Source organism: Acanthochromis polyacanthus, chromosome 10, assembly GCF_021347895.1.
Source record: "Acanthochromis polyacanthus isolate Apoly-LR-REF ecotype Palm Island chromosome 10, KAUST_Apoly_ChrSc, whole genome shotgun sequence".
NCBI lineage: Eukaryota > Metazoa > Chordata > Actinopteri > Pomacentridae > Acanthochromis > Acanthochromis polyacanthus.
Genome location: NC_067122.1, coordinates 1,250,019 through 1,268,006, shown reverse-complemented (window position 1 = coordinate 1,268,006; position 17,988 = coordinate 1,250,019). Strand labels below are relative to the sequence as shown.

Genomic DNA, 17,988 nt, shown 5'->3' with positions numbered 1-17,988 from the left:
ATTATGACACATTCACTTTTTCATGTGATGTTTGTGAACCAATGACGGGTCAGAAACTTCTACCATCAGAAAAACATTTATTTTACTTTTACAAAAACACTGCGAGACGACTGCAAACTAAAAACATCAAATTAAACCACTGCTGACATCACAGCGACATCAACAGGAAGGCACCGGATTGGTGGAGCCATTCTATGATGTCATCATCCGAGGAGCGATGCTCATCGACATCAGCTCCTGGAAAAGCAGCTTACAGGCGTACGGCATCCGGACCAGAGAGATCTGAGGGTAAACAAACAAATAAATAAACGGTAAACATTAAAAACAGGACAAGAAAAAAAAAGACAAACAATCAAGACAAAAGGGATAAACAACAAAACAAGAAAAAACAAGATCAACTATATTAAAAAGTTTAAAGGGTTCAATAAACAAGATAGCAAGAGATAAACAAAAATAAGTTAAAAAGGGACAAACCTGGAAAAGAAAAAGATAAAACAACAAAAAAGGAAAACAACAAAAACAAAACAAACTAAATAAAAATACACATTTAAGATAAACAAATGGATTGTTTACTAATGTTTACCTGTCTTGTTGTGACTAGTTAGCGCTCATGTTTACCTGCGTCTTGTTGCGGCAGCCTCGACACTCATACGTGTGTGTCCGTGTGTTGGCGATGGCCATCAGTCCACACAGGTTACATACATGAACCTGGTATGGGTCAGACGCCTCGAACAGACGCTCTCTGAGGAACTGAGCCGCTCCGTGAGCTATCTGACAATCACGCTCCATCTCCCCGAAACGCAGACCGCCGTCACTGAGGACACATCGGTGGACAGGTGGGTCAGACAGGTGGACAGGTGAGTGAGACAGGTGGACAGGTGTATCACTCACCGTGAGCGCCCCTCCATGGGCTGCCTGTTCAGGATCTGGACGGGGCCCCGGGCTCTGGAGTGGATCTTATCGTCCACCATGTGCTTCAGGCGTTGGTAGTACGTTGGACCGACGAAGATCTGAGACGTGAGCTTCCTCCCAGTGAAGCCGTTATAAAGAACCTGATCACAGAGCAATAATCAGGATCAGGTACAGACCAGGGTCAAATACTGAACCTCAGTAGAGGCTGCATTTGAGTGTCAGTCATGTGACAACAGAACCATCAGGACCCCTCCTCAGTCTGCTCAGAATATATCCCAGCATGCACTAGGGACAGGTGGAGCTCACCTGGACAGGTGTGATGTCACAAACATTTCTCTGATATCATTTAAATGACAGACAGAAAGCTCAGTCTGGATATTTCAGCGTCTAAACTCACAGTTTCACTGTTTCTGTTCCAAAACGCCCCGAAACGTTCCCACAATGCAACAGGTGACATTTACAGGTAGAGGAACTGAGACGACCAAGAGTCTGAAACCTGTCTGTTCATTTATTTTTATTTTATTTAACCTTTACTTTACCAGGAAGTCCCTTTAGATTAAGTCTCTTTTCCGAGGGAGAGCTTTTTATATCATTATGACATCATCAGGCCACAGTTTGACCTCACTCTGACCTCATTTCCTCTCAGGTGATATCCATATTCAGACAGCAGGTTGGACACTTTCTGCACGTTGACGGCGTCGTTAAATGGTGTGGCGTCGCCGATCTCACCTTTATTAGCAGAAACCTGAGGAAGACACCAAGTAACAGTAAAAAACAGCGAGTGGACAGCAGGACAGACGGCGGGAAGACGGCAGGACAGACGGCGGGAAGACGGCAGGACAGACGGCGGGAAGACGGCGGGAAGACGGCGGGAAGACGGCAGGACAGACGGCAGGACAGACGGCAGGACAGACGGCAGGACAGACGGCAGGACAGACGGCAGGACAGACGGCAGGACAGACGGCAGGAAGACGGCAGGAAGACGGCAGGAAGACAGCAGGACAGACAGCAGGAAGACAGCAGGAAGACAGCAGGAAGACAGCAGGACAGACAGCAGGAAGACAGCAGGAAGACAGCAGGAAGACAGCAGGAAGACAGCAGGAAGACAGCAGGACAGACAGCAGGACAGACAGCAGGAAGACAGCAGGAAGACAGCAGGAAGACAGCAGGACAGACGGCAGGAAGACGGCAGGACAGACAGCAGTAAGACAGCAGTAAGACAGCAGGAAGACAGCAGGACAGACAGCAGGAAGACAGCAGGAAGACAGCAGGACAGACAGCAGGACAGACAGCAGGACAGACAGCAGGAAGACAGCAGGAAGACAGCAGGAAGACAGCAGGAAGACGGCAGGACAGACAGCAGGAAGACGGCAGGACAGACAGCAGGAAGACGGCAGGACAGACAGCAGGAAGACAGCAGGAAGACAGCAGGAAGACAGCAGGAAGACAGCAGGAAGACAGCAGGAAGACAGCAGGAAGACAGCAGGAAGACAGCAGGACAGACAGCAGGACAGACAGCAGGAAGACAGTAGGAAGACAGCAGGAAGACAGCAGGACAGACAGCAGTAAGACAGCAGGAAGACAGCAGGAAGACAGCAGGAAGACAGCAGGACAGACAGCAGGAAGACAGCAGGAAGACAGCAGGAAGACAGCAGGAAGACAGCAGGACAGACAGCAGGAAGACGGCAGGACAGACAGCAGGAAGACGGCAGGACAGACAGCAGGAAGACAGCAGGAAGACAGCAGGAAGACAGCAGGAAGACAGCAGGACAGACAGCAGGAAGACAGCAGGACAGACAGCAGGACAGACGGCAGGACGGACGGCAGGACGGACGGCAGGACGGACGGCAGGACGGACGGCAGGACGGACGGCAGGACGGACGGCAGGACGGACGGCAGGCTCAGACTGTCTCCAGAACATGTCTCCTGTTGCTCACCTTCCCCTGCAGACACTCGATCAGATGGCCAACTGTCATCCTGGAGGGGATGGCATGAGGGTTGATGATGATGTCAGGTGTGATTCCTTCACAGGTGAAAGGCATGTCCTTCAAAATAAAACCACAGAAATCATGAACACGTCACAGTGAAACCCAGCTTCATGTTTAAACTTCAGTTTGAAAGAGTCTGATCATCCTTACAATCAGTTAGCATGTTATAAGTTAGCGTGCTATCAGTTTGCATGTTATCAGTTAGCATGCTATCAGTTAGCATTCTATCAGTTAGCATCTTAATCAGCATGTCAATCTGCATGTTATCAGTTAGCATTCTATCAGTTAGCATTCTATCAGTTAGCATCTTAATCAGCATGTCAATCTGCATGTTATCAGTTAGCATTCTATCAGTTAGCATCTTAATCAGCATGTCAATCTGCATGTTATCAGTTAGCATGTTTTTGTATTTTTTATTTAGCCTTTATTTAACCAGGTTGGTCCCATTGAGATGCAATGACCTCTTTTTCAAGGGAACTGTTATCAGTTAGCATGATTATCAGCCAGCATAATATTAGTTAGCATGTTATCAGTTAGAATGTTAATTACCATGTTAACACATTAACATTCCTTAAAAACCGAGAACGTTGATGGAGGACAGAACATTTCACCAGATGTTGATTTCCTGTCTACCTGCTGACTTCCTGTCTACTTCCTGTTTACCTCTTGCCGGTACTGAATCCCACAGGTTCCTTTCTGTCCGTGTCTGCTGGCGAACTTGTCTCCAATCTGAGGAATCCGGACTGATCGAACCTACAGAAACACAGAACCAGAAATCAGAACAGACTCCATGTCCTCAGGATCAGCTGGTCTGTCTCGTGTCTCAGGTGTTGTCCCCTCACCCTGATCTTGCAGAACTTGTATCCCTCCTGGTTGAGGGTCACCATGACTTGGTCCACGATGCCGGTCTCGCTGGTCCTCAGGAACGTGCTGCAGTCTCTCTTGGTGTAGCGTCGGTTGGTACTGTCCAGCTCGTCGTCGTTCTCCGGCAGCGTGACCGTCTTCCCGATGATCACGTCCTCCCCTGACACACGGACGCCGGGTGCAATGAGCCCGTCATCGTCCAGCTTGTCATAAATGGCGTGTCTCATACCTGGAGACAGTTTGAACGTCCTTTAAACATGTGGTAACTGCACCAGTCTGGACAGAAGTCAGCTGAGACTTAATATTAGTAGTACTAATATTAGCAGTGTTGGTAGTATCGGTATTACTAGTATTAGTATTACTATTATTACTAGTATTAACATTAGTAGTATTAGTAAGAGAAGAATGAGTAGTATTAATATTTTTGAAGTAGAAGTTCTCACCCTGACAGGTTTCACGTGTCGGCTTCTCAAAGATCTCCTCCTGTTCAAATCCTTTCTTAGACTCCTGTTCTTTGTAGGATCGATAGAAAACAGACCTGCAGGGAAAAATACACCTTTAAACAGAGATTCACACACGCAGGTAAACCCGTCACTGACACAGGTGTAGTGAGCTCACCTGAAGAAGCCTCGGTCCACAGCCGACCTGTTCATGATCACAGAGTCCTCCTGGTTGTAGCCCGTGTACGAGGCAATCGCCACGATGGAGTTAATGCCTGAAGAGCAGGATTAAAGCGTCAGAACACAGAGTTCTACCTGACAGTCAGTGAGCAGGGCAAAGAGGCAACCTCTCTAACTTCACCTGGACAGGTGTGTTAAAGTGTACAGGTGTGTGTGTTAAAGTGAACAGGTGTGTTTTACCTGCAGGTAGCTCTCTGAAGCGCAGGTACTCCATGGATCGGGTGGTGACCAGCGGTTTCTGAGGGTAGTACAACACGTGAGCTAGCGTGTCCATTCGTACATGGAAGTTGGTGATGTAGACGCCCATGGCCTGTTTGCCCATAGCCGACTGATAGGTGTTCCTGGGAGACTGAACCATAAAAACACGTACAGGTGAGGATGCTTTCCTTACATTTCATTGTCTAAAGACTGAAACACTGAGCCACGGAGACTAGAGGAATGTTTGTACCTGGTTGTGGTCAGGAAAAGGAATGATGGAAGCACAGACTCCTAGGATCATGGACGGGTGGATCTCACAGTGGGTGTAGGTGGAGCAGTAAGCCACACCCTTTTCCTGGAGGTCATCTGGGGTCATGGCGAGCATGACGGTCTCCTCCTCCAAAGTGTCGATGTACTCTACCACACCGCTGGCCACCAAGTCCTGCCAGCTGACCGACACATGAAGCAAGAACATTCAGGAGAACCACAAAGTCTGAAGGAAGCAGAACTGAACACCTGAACCTTCCCTTCACTGTAGCTGTAGGACTCTGTCTCACCTGTACCTGAGGGACTTCCTACCTGTAGTTGTTGTACTCTCTCTCCTTCAGCTGGTCGATGTGGCGTCTCTTCAGCAGCAGTTTCTGTTTCTCTACGATCAGCAGCGGTCGACAGATTCGTCCAGCGTCGGTATAAATTCTGATCTCACGTTCTCGAATGTCTCTGATCATGGACACCTGAATAAACCAGAACCAGGAAAGAATGAATAAAGGTGTGATTCTGTTTCAGGGACAGCTGGACTCTGTGTTCCTTACTGTCAGCTGGTCTGAATCAATTCAATTTCAATCCAATTTTATTCAGTTCAATTTTATTTATATAGCATCAATTACAGTCAACTCGTCTCAAGACGCTTTACAGAACCCATATGCCTGACCCCCAGAGCAAGTCCAAAGGCGACAGTGGCAGGAAAACACCCTTTTAACAGGGAAGAAACCTCGAGCAGAACCCGGCTCTATATAGGGGGGACCCATCTGCCTGCTGGCCGGGGGGGTTGAGAAGGACAGAAGAGGGCAAGGGGGAGGGATGGGAGAAGAGGGAGGGGTGGGAAAGCAAGGAAAACACAACACACATTTGGATACATGCATGACAGGATATGTGACACAGACAAAGTATAAGCTAACATTGAAAACTGACTCATAGTTTACTCTGATGATGTACGGCTCTGACATTAAACATACTCCAATCAGCAGGTGTAGACTTCCGGTACGAACCTGACATTTCTGTCTGTTAGTTTTTAAAAATCTGCTTCTCTACCTGAACCATCAGCAGCATCCAAGCAGCGGCCTACACGCTGAAAACACAAAGTTCTGATGAAGATGAAGGAAAGCCGACACATTTTCAGTGACTTATGAATTTTAACCATGGTTCTCGTGCTCCCTGTCTGCAAATGTTTCACTAAAACAGTTCCCCTGTTTCGCTGCTGATGGGCTTCGCTTTGCCCAGCTCTACTGTTCAATCCCTACAGCAGGAACACTGAGGAGCAGCAGACCGTTCTACAGCTCTGACTCAGCTGTGGAGATCCACCATGACAGGACATCTCCACAGAGGTATGGAGAGGTAGGACAGGAAGTTGTCACCAACAGCATGTAGAGACAGAAACTAGCGGTGTGACATTGCTTCCCGTCAGCTCGTTGTTTCCTCTTGTGTCTTTAAAGGTGTTCTGTTGGTGTAGGTGTAATGGTGGTGAGGAGAAACGGTTACCTCGGACACGATGATGTCCATTTGTCTGCGGAGTTTCCTCAGCGTGTTCATCAGCTGCTCTGGGTCTTTGTGGATTCCAACCCAGCAGCCGTTCACAAAGATTTTAGTGGCACTGAAACATTCAAAACAACACAGACGTTACACTGATGCCCTCAGAGGTATAAACAGCTGATCAGACTGACACCTGTAAATTATGGAATCAAACTGACTCAGCGATGGCAGCTGGCGAAATCTCCTCCAGGTTCTCCATACTCCACTCCTCCAGAAACTCCAGGATGGGAGACGGCTGTGAACCCACAGAGATGTAGGCCATGAGAGCCAGGTTCTTCACCAGACCCACAGCGTGACCCTGCAACAGTGGAAACCAAACATCTTCAACATGGCTGACAGCGTCAACGAACAGGCTCAGTGCAGCCGATGGATTTAACCAGCCATATTTCAGACGCTGCATTCGGTACCTCGGGTGTCTCGGCAGGACACACCATTCCCCACAGCGTGTTGTGCAGCTGTCGGGGCTTGGCCAGTTTTCCGTCTCTGCCGATAGGAGAGTTGACTCGGCGGAGATGAGACAGGGTGGATGCAAAGGTCAGACGATTCAACACCTGCAGGCATTAAACCAGGACGATGTTTAGATGATCTAAGGAAATCCAGATCAGTTTATCAGAAACATGCTGAGATCATGTGTGATGTCTGTCTGGACACGTTCTGATCACATCTGAACACTGCAAACCTTATGTGTAACAGCTACCATCCAGTCATAACCTACAGACCTACTACAGGTGTTCTCACCTGAGACACTCCGGCTCGAGCCTGGTGAGCTTTCTTGACATCGCCCCAGTTTCCAGTAGCCAGTGAGTATTTAAGTCCGTCTGAGATGATTCGAGTTTTGATGGCGAGCTCCAGATTGAAGTCTTTTCCTCTGTCGATGAACTTCTGAGCATAAATCCTGATCTCCTTCAGCAGGTTCTTAAACATACTAACAAACATAACAGAAGCAGTTCATTATCTGGATTCGGTCAGAACGTTTGAATGTGACAGCATCTCTTAACCCTGGTGTCGTCCTGAGGGTCAAACTGACCTGTTTCAAGTTTCAAAATGTGGAAAAAATATATATTTTTGTAGTGAAACTTCTGATGTCAACATTTCTATTTTGGTGGAAAAAAAATGTAATGTCAACGTTTCTTAAAGGGTTAAGAACATTCAGAAAAAAATCAACCAAAATCCAGCGAAATTCACTGGACTTTGGTTGTTTTTTTCTGAATTTTCTTAAAGAAAATATTAGAAGTTTCTCTGATATATATGGAATCACTTTAGATATTTTTAGGATTTTTTGGAAGATTTTTACCGATTTTTTGAAAATATTTATAAGAATTTTCTTGCCAAATTTGGGGGATTTTTTAAAATAAAACTTTTAAGGAATTGTTGGAACTTTCTTCCTGAAGGTTTTGCAAATTTCCATAAATTTGGAGAATTTTTTGCTGCTTGTGGATTTTTTTCAGACAGGGAAAGAATATTTTTTGGTGCTTCTAAATGAGGACAACAGGAGGGTTAACCTGCAGGACGTTTTACTTGAAGTCACAGTTTTTATCCATTCAGTGTATATGTGGGTAGCCGGGTAAATGTGTGTACGTGTGTGTAAAAAGATATTTTGTTTATGTGTATATTTGTGTGTGTACACATATGTGTGTGTCTATCTTCTGAAGCTGTGGTTGAGGTCAAAGGTCAGAGGTGACATTGCGTTGAAAAGCCCCACCCTCTGAACAGGAAGGCCAATAGCGGCCCAGCGAGGTCCAGCCTCTTGTTGCCGTAGTGATCTCTGTCGTCCAGCTCTCGTCGTCCCAGAGCAGCGAGCAGCAGCCTGTGGACCATGTACCTGAAAGCACAGCAACACACGGCTCTGTCACAGCACACAAGTCAATGAAACCTGACACATGCTCCTCAGGTGTGTCCCAGGTGTGTCTCACCCTAAGAAGTAAGCCTTCTTGGTCTCACAGAAGTCGCTGACTCCCACATGAGGCAGCATCTCTTTCTGCAGAACTTCTTTGGCGTATTTGATTCGTCGCTCCTTCGTCACTCCAGGTTTGGCTCCTCTGGAACCGATAAAGTTCAGCGCGACATTCTGCTCCTGGATCACAAACGCTTCATCCAGAGACGGTTTCACCTGGGAACACAGTGACATCACAGCTCAGTGGGCGGGGACAAGGCTGCCTGTTGGTCTTCCATCAGTGTTTACTGTCAGGCCTGTTCATAATGAGCCAATCAATAACTGCTAATCACACTGACCATCTCCATCATCTCAGGGTCGTCGAAGTCGTAGATGATGTGCTCCAGGATGTCTCTGTCGGACACGAAGCCCAGAGCTCGGAACACGATGATGATGGGAACCTCCTGTCTGATGTAGGGCAGCGTGGAGACAATCCTTTGACCAATGGCGCTCTTCTTCACTCCCTGAGAGACAACCGATCGATAAGCAATCTGTCGCTCTGATCAGAACATTAATGAGCTCAATCACAGCTTCTCTTTGTGGAACTATGATGGGAAGGGTGTGAGTGTGGATGCTGTAGGTGAAACCAGGACTCACCTGTCCTCCTCTGGCCATCATGCTGACCCAGATGGTGCTGGTGGGACGAGACGAGTTCTCCAGACAGGACCGGCACTCAGCTGTGTAGGCGTACTTTGAGTCCTTCTTGGCAAAGACGTACACAGTGTTGGTGGCCATCTTCTCCTGAGCGATCAGCACCTGAAAACACGAACACACCTGCTGACAGAGCTGCTCATCCTGCCCTCCAAGACTCTGCACATGAAGCTGCATCCTTAGCTTTGCTTAGCACAGCATAAAACTGGACATGGGGAGACATTAGTGTGTGGAGACGGTGCTGATGTCACACAGGGCACCATGATGTCATAGTGTACCTTCTCAGAGCCGTTGATGATGAAATACCCTCCAGGATCCAGCGGACACTCGTTCAGCTCACACAGGTCTCTGTCTGTCAAGCCGCTCAGCAAGCAGTAGGTGGAGCGGAGCATGATGGGAATTTTACCGATGAAGGTCTTCTGGTGTTGAGTCTGCAGCTGGTCCTCCCCCTCCTTTATGATGGTCTTCGTGATGTCAACATACAATGGGGCCGAATACCTGGAGGGGGAACAGGTGAGAGCGGGTGAGAGTGGGTGAGAGCGGGTGAGAGCGGGTGAGAGCGGGAGGGACCTACGTGAGGTTTCGTAGTCGAGCTTCATTGGGCATCATTGGAGAAGGAGCTCCATCTCTCTCCCAGTGGGTGGGCTTGGACAGGTAGATCTGCTCAAACTTCAGCAGGTAGCGAGGCTGAGACAGGAAACAGGAGTTACAGTGAAGTCAGACGACCCAGAAAACAAGAATACTGCCAAAGTGACTTTAATCGGCCCTAAACATCCAAACTGTGTCCCAGTCTCAGGTGTCTGGTCCTGGTCTGAAGCTCACCGGTTCCTCCACCTCCCCAGATGTGTGCTGAGCTTCAGCCTGCAGGTCGATGGGCGGAGCATCCTCCACGATCCTCTGGACCGACATCTGGATGAACTCATCGAACGAATCCAGCTGCTGCCGGACCAGACCCTTCTCGTCAAAATAAGAGCTGAGAGAGAGAGAGGCTCGTCAAAATAAGAGCTGAGAGAGAGAGAGGCTCGTCAAAATAAGAGCTGAGAGAGAGAGAGGCTCGTCAAAATAAGAGCTGAGAGAGAGAGAGGCTGTGCAGTCTGAGGGTCGGGTTGCTTTTATATGAAGCCGTGACACTAACATAGAACACGGACGACATCCAGGCTCTATCGTACATATATTATATACGCGCGATACAGCTTGGAAGATCTGAAGGACGTTCGATCAGTTTGTGTGATACTCTGATAAAACTAGGGATGGGGCCGATCCGATCCAGTACCGGTATGGGGTTCTGATACCAACGTAATTCACGGATCAGAGATTTCCGATCCACGTCAGCGCTTTAATGCTGTCTGCTGAAATGACTCCACAGTGATCCCCTGCAGACTGCTATGCTAGCTGGATGCTAACTTAATGGTTTTCCTTAATGGAGGTGGGTCTCAATGAGACACAGAGTGATGAGATCCACTCAGGAAATCCATTCCACGGTTTGCAGCCAGCTAGCAGGTTAGCATTGAGCAGCGCTGTGGATAACCTATTTTTCATCACAATATGTCTACTGTGTGTAAATATGTACGAACGTATGCATGTATGTCCCAGAGGACAACCTGAGGTCAGGAAAGGAAGTCAGGAAACATGAAAGCAGGAAAAATCCCGTGAAGGTACGTGTCCACTACATGCATTTCTCTGACATGTAAATGCATCTGAAAATCGCCCACATGGTGGGTGGCCAGGAGTGGGCGCCATATTCTCACCACCATTAGATGCAACGGATCAACATGGCAGTTCAGCCACAAACTTTCTCTTTTATTTTGAAAGTATTTCTGAAAGCCGGATCTCAGCATGCCACATTGAATTTGCATAAAGTAGAAGTCCAGTTTACTTTATGTAAACAAGTTGGATCGCAGCTAGAAACCAGCATGATGGTCTGTGTGTTTCTACCCATCTGTGCCCCAGTTACCACCCACCATGCAGTGATTTTCAGATGTGTTTACATGTGACAAAAATGCATCGAGTACCTTCAGGGCTTCAAACTGACTGTCAGTATTGATTAAATCCAAGAAAGATACACACAAAATGTAAACTTCTCTAACTCTACCCCTCTCCTAATAAAATACAAAGAATGCTTCATCTGATCAGCATAAATTAAATGTACTGCTTCTATAGCATCAACAAATCAACATCATACTTACCTGTAGAGAGGAGTTTATGACAGCCTCACATAAAATCAACAATAATATTAAAGCAAACAGAGATCTGGTATCAGAAAGTATCACTATCAGCAGACATCCAGATTCAGGGATCAGATCAGAAGTGACAAAATGTGGATCGTAAATCCCTAATTAAAACAGTTCAAAAAGTGACACACTGATGTTTCGATCAACGGTATTGATGATGACCAATAGATCAATATATAATAGATCGACCTCACTCAGGTGAGAGCCAGTTTACCTGATGACGATCCAGCAGGCTTCCTGCCACAGATCTGGAGTGATTTCGTCCTCATCCTCATCATACTGGTTATCTGACAGACAGAGACAGCAGTGATAAACATACTACAGGTTATAGCTAGATAATATTTCTGCTGTAATAGCAACATCTGGTCCTACACAACAGATCTGAACTATATCTGCTGAGATATTCTTAGTTTACATCGCATTTTAGGTTTGAACCTGAGCTGGAAAGTCACCAATTTCCGCCTGTTTCACTACGAATATAAAAGCACTTATGTTTGTACATGTTGCTGATATTACTACAGTAAAGTACTACACACAGAGTACAGTGTGTACTTTAATACTCTGATTAGGCTGTTAGCTGGAACCATGCTCCGCACCGTTAGTATTAGCTGTTGTTAGCATTAGCCCTATTAGCATGTGGGTTAGAGGAAGCTAACGGCAGGTTGTGTTTTACATTAAGATAGTTTTCGGTCGTGTTTTTAAATAAATCCACCTCTAGCCTGTCTGTGAGCTGAAGCTAATTTCAGGTTTGGTGGTAGATGAAGCTAACGTTAGCTTGCATTTCAGATGAAGCTAACGTTAGCTTGTACTTCAGATGAAGCTAACGTTAGCTTGTACTTCAGATGAAGCTAATTTCAGGGCTAGTCTCTGTTTTAAGGCTACCGCTGTTAGCTCGGTGCTCCACTCACTAACAGACTAACAGAATATATAAAGGAGAAGCAGCAGCTCACCTTCGTCCTGATCGTACATGTTAAATCTCCAGAAAATATAACAATGAGACTAAATAAACTCCAACGATGTCCCGCCGCGGAAAATGAATGTCACTTCCTGCGTCTTCTTCTTCTTCTTCTTCTTCTTCTTCTTCTTCAGAAATGAGCGTCAGAGTCAGACTGATTACGCGGCAGCGGCGCGTTGCTGCCACCCAGAGGCCAGAGGCAGAACTGACGCACTTTTGACCATCTAAGCACAGTGATTTAGCTTATTTTCCATATAAAATGTGATATTTTGCCAAAAAAAGAAACATTTGTCATGATTATCTCAACTGAATAAAAAGAACACAATCCAAACTATTTCTGAATCAGCTCATTTTATAAACGTTTAGCTAATTAGAAGGTGATTAGTATTAAATTCTGATGGTTATTTAGTTGGCATTTTAGTGATATCCAGTCATTTCTATTAAGCGATTGTTTCCATTATAAATAATTATGGAATTTGGAAAGACGTGATCATAATGAACATGAAAAACATTTGGTATTTTACTTTTAATAAAAATGTCTGCAGATATATACTTCAGAAGTGTTTCAATTATAGACTGATCTATGGATTTCAGTGACAGATCTGTAAATAGTTTCTGGCTTCTCTCTGTGTGACAGTTTCTGTGGTGAAACATCCTCCAGTGGTCTCCAGTTCATTTTTAATCCCACCACATCGCAATAATAATAATGACCCAGCGTCAGGAGTTTCCAATCGGTTCCTGTTTTTCTGTGCAGAGATACACGTGATTTTGTCTGTAAACTCTTGATTTGTGTAAATATGTTGCTGTTGATTCTGGTTTGTTGTTCTGCTCTTCTGTTTGTCCTGGAGTCACTCTGTGTCACCCACCCGGACTATTTTCACTCTGTCAGCACTATTGAGCCACAGACAGAATGTTGATCCAGAGATTAAAGACTGAACAAAAGTCAGCAGCAGCCATGACAACAACACAAGGTCACGTTGTTGTGTTCGTCGTCTATATGACAACAGAACGCCAACGGCAGAGCCAGAACCAGCGAGGACCTGCGGAGAGACACATCAGCACACCATCCCAGCATTTCTCACCAGACGTTCTGAGGTTCAACCAAGATGTTTGCTAAACGTCTTCTGCTCATCTGCGTGACCATTGCTGTTTGTGCAGGTAAAACTGACCCAGTTCAGGTGTGAACAGTATCAGGTGTAGAAACGGTATGAGGTGTAGAAACAGTATCAGGTGTAGAAACGGTATCAGGTGCAGAAACGGTATCAGGTGCAGAAACGGTATCAGGTGCAGAAACGGTATCAGGTGCAGAAACGGTATCAGGTGCAGAAACGGTATCAGGTGCAGAAACAGTATCAAACATCTGCTAAAACATTTCTCTAATTGTAATTGTGCAATTTCGTTTATTAAATAATTAGTTTGAAAGGAAGTCAGCCATTACATTGATCTCATTCAGTCTATTGATATTATTATTTATTATTTTTTACTGAATTTCCCTTCGGGGATTAATAAAGTTATTGTATTGTATTGTTGACACAGATAAAAGTAGATCTCAGTGGGAACTAATGTGATTGTGTCTGTTTCAGATGCTGAGGATAAGTCCAGGCTCTACAGGAGGGTAAGAGACAAACCTCTTGTTATCATTACGACTTTTTGTCTGTTATTTGAATACATGTCATGATCCAAAAGTAACTCAGGTCAATCTTTTTAAAAATGTAATCTCAGTTAGATTCAAAATAAATTCATTGAATAATGACATTACTTTTTAATTTCTCTTAAGGTTTCTTGCAAGCTTTCTCCAATCTGAAAATGTGATGTAGAGATTATGGAAACAAGGACACAGTCTTGTTTCTTCATGATAGTCCACAGGTTCTTCATTGGGTTTAAGTCAGAACTTTAAGGAGACCAGTCTTAAACCTCAGTTCCAGCCTAATGAACCATTTCTGAACCACCTGGGCTCATTGTCTTGTTAGAACATCAAACTGCATCCAGGATCCAACCTTCTGGCTGCAGATTTTAGGTTTTCCTGGAGAAAAGGGAGGTAATCCTGCTTCTTCATTATCTATAATTTAGTTTGAGTAAAGTACCAGTTACGCTGGTACCAAAACCCAGGGCATAATACTTTCACCACCGTGCTTGACAGTAGGTTTGGTGTTGGAGGTTCAGGCCTCACCTTCTCTCCTCCAAACTTATTTTGGCTCATTATGGCTCTATAGCTCAGTTTTTGTTTCACCTGACCATAGAACTTTTCTGCAGAGGTCTTTTCTTTGTCCATGTGATGAGTAGAGCTTTAAGGTTCTGCTTTTAGAAGAAGAGTTTCCATCTTCACAGCAGCCTCTCAGCTCATGTTAGTTTAAACCCTGTGGACACTGACAGCTGTGTTCCAGCAGCTTCTCATCCATCCAGACCTGCTTTCTGGTGATTCCTGGCTGAACTCTTGACCATCCTGACCAATTGTCTCTCAGCAGCAGGTCGTAGTTGTGTTTTCTTCCTGATAGTGGCAGTAACACAACTGGACCATGAAGTTCAAAGCTACAAACAGTTGTTTGCACAGATTTGGGATCTGCAGCTGCTTTGAAATGGCTCCAAGTGACTTTTTTTTTAAACTGTTCAAATCAACAAGTTGCTTTTTCAGATCTTTGCTGATCTCCTGTGGCTGAGTCTAATCAGTGCATAAAATGGGATCTTACTGACTCATAGGAGTCAGCAGCTGTAGTTAATCATAATCACCCATGAGGAGTCAAGAGGCCACAAAATAAATGTGCTGAACACAACTTTCTACATCACCAGAACTGATAGAGTTGCTGTATGTATGTATGGATCAGACCCAACAGATTCTGTCATATTTCCAGAAGACCTGTAATAAATCTATGAAAGAAGAAGAGCATGTGTTTAACAGATTTCATCCTCGGACCTCACTGCCATAATTATGAATCCTGTGGTTGGAATACTGAGTTCTAAACCTTCAGATGGTGGGCTCTGACCTTGGTCCCTGTGTCTCCAGTCCTGAATGGAGCTTACGCCGGGTTGGATGGCAGCTTGTCTTGTGTTTGTTAACTAGTGTTGTGTGTTTCTGCTGCAGCCCTCCTGTGTGGGGATGACCGTGACTCAGGCCTGTCCTCTGAGCTACTCTCCAGTCTGCGGCAGTAACGGCATCACCTACCCCAACGAATGCTCTCTGTGTGTGGCCAGACTGTGAGTACAGTAACCCTTCACTAAACACCACCAGAGAACACCTCACTCTGTTAGCTGCACCTGATAAAACGTCAGAGGATGAAACCTAAATGATCCTAACTGCTATTAAGGTCCTGATGGTCAGGTCCATGTGTTTGTTCTGTACTGAACACTTCAGACTGACCTACAGATTATTCAGGAAAGTTGGTTCTGTCACAGCTTTCGGTTTGCTTTGTTAAACTATTCCTCCGAAGTGTCTTCTTACTGAATCTGATTATTCTTAATGAGAACTAATTCATGTTTAAAGATGGTTTGTTTGCAAACTCTGTGAAGCTGCTCTTCATACCTGTGCACAGGTAGAAGCAGAGTTATTTTGATTCAAAACCTTCTTCAACTGACTGCTAATTATTGACTTTTCTTTTTAGGGAAAAAAGTGTTGACATTTTGATTGTGAATGACGGGCCCTGCTCACAATGACATCATCGCACTCTTCACTCACTGATGACATCATCCCAGTTCTTCTTAATCAGTGATGTCATCACCTGCATCTTGGACTACAGTTGGATTGTAGCTAATTAGCTGTTAGCGTGTAGCTAACATGAATAAACATGACTGTAGATGTATGTGCTCATAGTTTAAACATCTATTGTTCGATGGTGAGTCAAATATTTTCATTTGTCTGCATGAACATTTTTCATTCAAATCTTTCCTGAATAAACATTTTAATTCCTCTTGGGTTCAGTGTCAGTTATTAACACAATTTTCAGGTGGTTAGGGTTGGATTAAGGAGAGAATCTGAGGGCACTAAGACAGCAGGAGGCAGCTGATAAGAGTTGGTCTGGTGCTTTTAATGGTAGGCCTGCTGAAGCAGGCTCTAGATAGGCCCTTCTTCCCTGTTTTTTCTTTTCTTTCAGGTGCACTGGGTGCTGCGGCGGCAGGTGAGGACAATCTCTGAGGGCAAGGAGCAGGAGCAGGTGCACCAGTGCCACTCTACTCACCTTGTCTCACAATATAACCAGCTTCAGTCACCTCTCAGATGCCAGATTGTAAACATCCATTGTCAGTTCTCTGCACATGATTTGTTCTGCTTTTCTCTAAGGAACCTCAGTAAATCTGTTTCTGTTTTTTTCTCTATGGAACCTCAGTAACTCTGTTTTTGTGTTTTTTCCAGTCGCCCTTCCACCTGCTCTTGCTCATCTTCGTCTGGATATCTGGTTTTGTCTGTCCAAACCCATTCCTTCCTCTGGACATGTTTCCTGATTCATCTCCGTCATCTTCACGGCTTCCAACCCCGTCAGCCTTCCCTTGCCGTCGCAGCCCGTCCTCAGCTCCTTGGACCCTAAACCCTCTCAGCTTCCCAGTTTCCCTAAACTCTGGTCACAGTAAGCCTCAGTCAGAGGGGTTAATTGTTTTTAGAAGTCCAGTTTAAGAGAAGTTGTAGAATTAAAGTCTCATAGAGTCTGAGATTCGTCCTACAGTTATCGTCATCCTGTGACTTCCGTAGTTTAGCCCAGAGCAATCTTTTGCTCCTTTGCCTTGTTTTTTGAGACCCTCCTATTATAGTGTCCTCGAGTATTTTCCTCGCTTTGAGCAGTAATTCTTTTGAGCTGCTCTCTGACCTTAATTACAGTAATCTGCACAGTTATAGTTCCTTGTATAATTCTAGTTATCGCCATTTGCTCTACCTAAGTTTTAGTATTGTTTTTGCACTCAGCATTCCTTCCCAGGTTTTACCTGCTGAGGGTTTGTTTGGAGTTTTTTTGCCCAACCACTAGGGACACCATAGCTTCCTACAGCCCATTGAGTTCCGTGCCCAGTTCCTGGGATTTCCCAATAACTGGGAATTGTTGTTCTGTATCCTAGCCTTTTGTGAATAAATCATTGTTAATGTCACCTGTCTCTGTCGCTCACTCTAAAAAAAACCTCAACATTTAAAGCCGTTTCAGACACGTCCTCCTTTCTGTTCACCTGTTGGCTCCATGTTTGAACACACATTTCAGTCACGCTTCTGTAAAGGTCGCACTGACGATCTTACCAGGTCGGATCTAGAAACCTTTCACTATGGCTCAGATCTAATCAGACCTTTCACATTAACAGGCAGACACCAGCAGTGGTACTGTATGAAGAAACTAAGGGAAACATTTTACCACATTTCAGCTCCAAAAACATCAGACACAATTTGTGTTCCAAAATTACTACACAACTTTCTCACTCATTTTGGTATTTAATTCTACATCTATTAGGTTACAAAAGAAACGTCCACAAATGAAAACTTGAGTGATTCTCACCAGTAGAGGATGTAGTGTGACAGAGTGAAGAAAAAACACTTTTTCTCTGTTCTAGTTTTAATTTGAGTCCAGAGCATTTCAGATGAGCTCAGCTGTCAGGTATGACTGTTCACATCAATATGCAGGAAAAATCAATCAGATGGAGCAGAGATTAAACTAATTCCTTGATAAATAGATTAATGAACTCGAGCTGCTTCTGAAATATCTGATTTCAGGGAAACAAAAAGGAAACATGAATGACAAATAAAAGCAGTTTGTTCACCTCTGATGGATGGATTTTAAGAGTTTACTAATCAAACCTGTTAGTT

The 17,988-nt window shown here is 45.0% G+C and overlaps 3 protein-coding genes across 3 annotated transcripts in view; 1 reads left to right on the top strand and 2 right to left on the bottom strand.

Moving 5' to 3' along the window:
* Positions 1-57: 57 nt before the first annotated feature.
* polr2b (RNA polymerase II subunit B) lies at positions 58-12,344 on the bottom strand. The gene is made up of 25 exons (XM_022218344.2): positions 12,217-12,344; positions 11,481-11,553; positions 9,858-10,008; positions 9,610-9,722; positions 9,314-9,533; positions 8,982-9,140; positions 8,684-8,848; positions 8,365-8,561; positions 8,154-8,273; positions 7,190-7,376; positions 6,859-7,002; positions 6,610-6,749; positions 6,401-6,512; positions 5,222-5,376; positions 4,893-5,091; positions 4,625-4,793; positions 4,383-4,479; positions 4,208-4,302; positions 3,743-3,993; positions 3,564-3,653; positions 2,850-2,957; positions 1,544-1,657; positions 892-1,052; positions 619-814; positions 58-282 (listed from the first exon to the last, which is right to left on the bottom strand). The coding sequence occupies exons 1-25, from the start codon at positions 12,233-12,235 to the stop codon at positions 193-195; spliced, it is 3,525 nt and encodes a 1,174-aa protein (XP_022074036.1). The 5' UTR covers positions 12,236-12,344; the 3' UTR covers positions 58-192.
* The window catches only part of rab33ba (RAB33B, member RAS oncogene family a), a 34,335-nt gene continuing 21,729 nt past the window's right edge, over positions 5,383-17,988 (bottom strand). Inside the window, exon 2 of the mRNA XM_051954734.1 lies at positions 5,383-5,633. The gene's annotated coding sequence lies outside the window, so the exon portion shown is untranslated. The remainder of the gene's footprint in view (positions 5,634-17,988) is intronic.
* On the top strand, positions 13,212-16,123 carry LOC110968462 (probable pancreatic secretory proteinase inhibitor). Its single transcript, XM_022218350.2, has 4 exons — positions 13,212-13,379; positions 13,805-13,836; positions 15,301-15,413; positions 15,818-16,123. The coding sequence occupies exons 1-4, from the start codon at positions 13,328-13,330 to the stop codon at positions 15,867-15,869; spliced, it is 249 nt and encodes an 82-aa protein (XP_022074042.1). The 5' UTR covers positions 13,212-13,327; the 3' UTR covers positions 15,870-16,123.